The 5422-nt window shown below is 42.4% G+C and overlaps 1 protein-coding gene and 1 pseudogene across 1 annotated transcript in view; one reads left to right on the top strand and one right to left on the bottom strand.

Moving 5' to 3' along the window:
- Positions 1-5422, top strand: part of LOC118333991 — a 14537-nt pseudogene that overhangs the window by 3544 nt on the left and 5571 nt on the right.
- The window catches only part of LOC118333906 (protocadherin gamma-C4-like), a 4881-nt gene continuing 2140 nt past the window's right edge, over positions 2682-5422 (bottom strand). Inside the window, exons 3-4 of the mRNA XM_035669725.1 lie at positions 3808-3862; positions 2682-2692 (exon numbers count right to left, since the gene is read on the bottom strand). Coding sequence (XP_035525618.1) covers positions 2682-2692; positions 3808-3862 — 66 coding nt within the window. The remainder of the gene's footprint in view (positions 2693-3807; positions 3863-5422) is intronic.

The following is a 5422-nucleotide window of genomic DNA, read 5'->3' as shown; positions in this document are numbered from 1 at the left end:
GCTCGATGAGGGAAGGGTACCCCCTCTCCAGCAGCCGTCAACTCTCAGCTACAGATCTCTGATGTTGAATGATAACGCGCCTGTTTTTTGAGACCGAGCTCATATGAGCCTACATGTTAGGAAAACAATCATACACCAGTCTCTCGTAGTATTCACAGAAAGTCAGAGACGCTGACTGGAACCAAGAGATGCCCGTGTTTTCGTTACATCACTGGGAGGACTCCTTGTTAACGATGTCCCATCTCCTCATAATGGTGTCGGTAGTGCTGATAGTGGAGTCAGTCCCCAATGCAGTGCGCTTTCTTTTGACTCGAGCAGATCAAAAGTGTCCACTTCCGCATCAAAGCTTCAGGGATGGAGGCTTTCCCTGCCACTCAGCTAGCAATTGGTGAGTGTGGAAGGCAATAATGATCCAAGGATCCAGAACGGACATACCCTCCTTCAGGTTCTGCTACCCAGTCCGACTGGTGGCTCTCTGGGGGCTGGGGATTCGTGCCTCGTTCAGCAGATGTGGGGCTTCTGGTCACTAAAGTGGTGCTGTGATGTGGATCTGGGACAGAAGTCCTGGCTCTCATAAACTGCAGAAAGGCCATCAGACAGGGCGGCTGTTTGAGTGGGCTTACAGAATGGAGGAAATAAGTAACTAGTGCCGCCAAGTCACTATAAATGGAATGCTTGTGAAACAAAGACTGACTGTTATTAGGTGGGAGGACAACGGTGCAGGCCTTTCGTTCAGCTTACATCATTGGTGTAACGTGCCGGGTTGGCGGACAGCTTACCTGAAGTGCTGTCAGGAGTTCCACTGACTTTACACAAGACAAGGGATACAATGACAACCTGACTTTTTTACTTAGTAGTGGTGTTGGCTGTAGGGGCCGTTCCTCTTCACACGATGTTTAGTGGCTGATTATATCAGTGAACGAATTAACACGATGGCAGACAGCTCGGCGTCCTGGTAACACTCCAATTCTCCCTGTGTTCCAGTATTATCCTCCACGTCACTACACTTTTTTGGGGACAGGGACTGCTTCCAACACGGTACCATTAGAGTGCAAGGACGACTGACCTTCAGAAAGAGGCCTGTAAGTTCGGGCATGCGGTAGTCAAGAACGTGCTGATATCAATGGACCCCAGTTCTACAGGGACGATGCAGCGGATGCAGAGTGAAAAGAGCATTCCTGATTGACCAGACTTCTGCCGTCTAGAGGGTTCTAGAAATGTTTCCCTTTGGTTTCTAGTCAAAGCTGTCTCTGTCTAAGATACAGTGTGACAAGCTTATCAGCACCTGGACAACGAGCACTAACACCTTCGACTTTTTCTCTCTCTTCTCGTCTTTTTGATACAGTGGATAATGTGCTTTCGTTGGTTTATCAGACTAGTTCTACTTAAGTTACTACCTCTATCATTATTTGTTCAATTATATGATTTTTATATTCATTTTAAAGTGGGTTTTTTTTTTTTTTAAATATGCATTTTTTTGTTCTCTTAATTCATAACTGAAGTATTAGGCTCTACCCTTCTATGCTGGAAGGTAGGTCTTTGTCAACTCCATGCCGCTGTTGGGTCAAGTTGGTAGATGTACCGGCAGGGTTTTAACAGATCTCCCATTGTCATGTAAGTTATTTCAGGAGAAAGAAAAGGGGAGAAAGCACGTCACGGACAGAATACCGTTTAGATGCCACATTGGAGATATAGAATCTGCTTCAAAAAAATTTGGGATCGTACCGGGATTCGTTTCATGTATTTTATCTTTCACATTGAGATATTTGTATTGGAAACGGATTTTATAAACACCTTTTGTGGCCGCAACGTAAAACTGTTGTGAGTGTAGCAACAATTGAGACCGGCAAGTACTGTTATTCATCTCGATCTCTCTTTTTGCGTCGCGTCTCGCGCGGGGGGGGGGCGCGCGGGCGGCGGGGCCAAGTTCAGTACTCTATTCCGGACACAGCGGGAAATGGCAAAGAGCGGTATTGTAGGTGGGCACATAGACGGGTCTAGGTCTGGAAATGTGGAAAGACTGACGGTCCCGGTAAAGCCCGCATAGTTTACGCGGCGACAGTGCAGAATACATCGAGCTCAGTAGGAGACAGAGGCAGCCTGCTTGTGAAAAGAGAGAACTCGCCAGACGGATCGGCTCTGCAGACAAGACGACGCCTTGTGCTTACATTTGCAGATTATTCTAGAACAACCCAATGGAGCTTGTTCTAGAATAACAGTAGACGAATTACCGACATTCAACGACAATCAGCCCAGTTTAAACAATTACGGAAACGCTTTCTGAAACTATGCGAATCTGCTGTTACGGATCTATAATTTGTAGTCTAGGGATGGGAGAGCGGTTATGCAGACATTTGGCGTGAAATGGCCTGAAAATCACACCTTGAAAACTACAGGAATCTGTTACTGAATACATACAGAGCATGCAGATGGAATAAAAAGGTATAGAATGGTGTTTACACACGCGTAGATCTGGCGAGAAAGAGCGACAGAGGCCTCATCAGTTTTTGTTGTCTAACAGCTGTCGATTGGAGGGAAGACTCAGAGTCTAGTACGTAAAAACGATTATGTGACCGCTCGGGCTGGGATGTAAAGTCAATGGATTGCTGCTGATTTTTGTGCAGTCCGTTTACAAAGCAGCATACGAATACATCTCCAGAAAGGGACAACCTTAACAACAGTCAGTGCTTCTCTGATGCAGATCAAGGAACAAAGCGGGGAAGGGTCCTATGTTCAGTGTCCCACACTGGAGACAGTCATGTCTGACCAACGTTTACATCAATGCAAAACGGTGTAAGTCGGATATTTAGGTTGGGGAAAAGTTGGATTTGAAAAGCCAAGTACCTTACAAACTGATATGAGGCCTAAAAGACAGTCGGGTGGGTCTTGTCTGATGAAGTAGGATGTATTCGTGATGATGTAGTGATATTACATGAAAGCAGGTCACTGTGATATTATACTCAGAGGCTGTCTCTCTGTCTAAATCACTGTCTGTCACTAAACTATAGAAATTATTTGTGGATGTTTTTAAAATGAAGGGTACATAATCGCTGATAAAGCATTTCACATTACCATTTTCTCCTGAATCCAGGTCCTCAATATTGATCATTGTAACGACAGTATTGAGTTTGGCATCCTCTGATATAACAGTTGACTTTGACATTATGTTAATTTCGGGCTTGTTGTCATTTACATCTCTCACATCAACAATTAATTTACAAGAATCTGTGAGTCCTCCCTCGTCACTAGCAAGTAGATTTATTTGAAAATGTCTTGACTTTTCGAAGTCAATATTTCCAATCAAGGAAACTTCGCCTTTTTCCTGATTTACCTCAAATATTTTCTTGACATTTCCTAATGTATTCGTGATTGAATAAGTTATTTTACCGTTAGAGCCTTGATCCGCATCTGAGGCTGTAACAGTGGCAACAACAGTTCCTTTAGGTGAATTCTCAGTAACTGTAGCTTTGTATGTTTGCTGTGTAAAAACGGGGGCATTATCATTAACGTCTAAAACTGTGATGATAATCAGCATCGTTCCTGACATCTGCGGCTCTCCTCCATCTACAGCCGTTAACACAAGAGATATCTGCTCTTGTTTCTCTCTGTCTAAAGGCTTCTGCAGCACCATCTCAACGTTTTTAGTTCCGCATGCGGCGTTATTGTGGCAGTTTAAGAGCGAATTATCAGTTGGTTTTAATTCATAGCTTTGAACACCATTAATTCCAACATCAAGATCCTCAGCCCTTTGTAGCACAAATCTTGCTCCGGTGACCGCTGACTCACTAATTTTAAATGCAATTTCACTTTTTTCAAAGGTTGGTGCATTATCATTAATATCAGTGATCTGGACTGTAACGCTGTAAAATTCCATCGGATTCTCTAAAATAATCTGAAAATGTAAAGCGCAAAGCGCCGTCTCTGTACATAGCGCCTCTCTGTCGATTCTTTCTTTGACGAGGAGGACTCCTCTTTCTCTGTTCAGCTCGATGTACTCGTCGCTGTTCCTAGTATAGATTTTAGCCTTACCCGACATCAAACGTTTTATTTCTAAACCTAAATCTTGTCCTATATTTCCCACTAAAGACCCTTTCACCATTTCTTCTGGAATAGAGTAGGTGACCTGTCCGACCACTGCGCCGAAGGAAAGGAGAGAGATAAACAACAGTACTTGCCGATTCATTGTTCTATCCGATTTTTTTCCCAGTAAAGCTCCACAGTCTGATTATACTCCAGAAAAAAAACAGATAACTCTGAAATTCCAGTGCCAAATCACAAGGTATCACTTTCCTAACCCACTCATTGGAAGCAAATGTCTTGCAGGTCGAAATGTCTCATCTTCTTTATAAAAATGTTCCACACCCAGACTTATCCGTTCTTTGCCCGTCGTGTTCTCTCTGTATTGTGTCGATGTTACATGGGAGGTGCTGCTTCAACCCTGCACTCAGTCATCAACACTCTGGTCAACAGCGGCCCTAAGAGTCCATAGTATAAAACTGCAGAACACCAACTGAAATTAAACTCCGGAGAGCTCACTGTAATCCATCTGGATATTTAGTTACAACACATCTATTTAATAAATATATTGGACTTTCCAAACTAATACAGGAGGACAACATGATTGATATTCATCTTATGTACTGTCTTCGTCATCAAAATAATACAATTAAAGATAACAGATACACATTCAAAGAAAATGTGTTTATCAGACCTTACAGATCTATCGGGGTTTACGGTGGATATAAAATCCATTTTAAGACTGGAAGGGGATATAGTTCAGAAAACACGGTTTCTCTACATGATGACGATGAAAAATAATGAAAAGAACAGAGACCAATATTAAAACTGTGGAAACGGCAGCTGACAAACAGGACACACGAGTGGCTGTAGTATTTATGTCGCTGTCCGCAGTTCTGAAGTGAATCTAATCAAAGTTCTCACACTGCAGGAGCTGTTCGGATGCCATATTGCGCTAAAATATCTATAAACCATTGTGAAACATTACTATTAAAAATAAATGCATTACATTTATTGTCCCAGAGGAAGATTTATTTTCACAGCCAGCACAACACAGCAGAACTTGGTCCTTCGTCTACTTCCATTACCACTACTACTACTTCTACCACACTCATTAATTATTAATATCAAAACAATTCATGGTGTCTTTCAATACAGTTTTATGTTAAAATGCATTCGAAGTTCCTTTGGAGAATGAACATAGCTGAAAAAGTGACCAGTATATAGAAATATAGGGCATAGAACCTCGCCCCCGAAACAAAAAATATCCCCAAATTGGTATGCACGCCTTTTGTTAGTTAAAAAATAATTGTGTGTCATTAACGACGTTTTAAATAATCAAGCATACCGTGAAATGGTATTAAAGTCGTCTAACCTCAAGAGGAGAGTCTGGTTCATCCAGGAT

This window comes from Morone saxatilis, unplaced genomic scaffold (genome assembly GCF_004916995.1).
Source record: "Morone saxatilis isolate NCDOM2014 unplaced genomic scaffold, NCSU_SB_2.0 Contig22, whole genome shotgun sequence".
Taxonomy (NCBI): Eukaryota; Metazoa; Chordata; class Actinopteri; family Moronidae; genus Morone; species Morone saxatilis.
The sequence above is the reverse complement of the archived record's forward strand: the minus strand, read 5'-3'. Positions and strand labels throughout refer to the sequence as shown.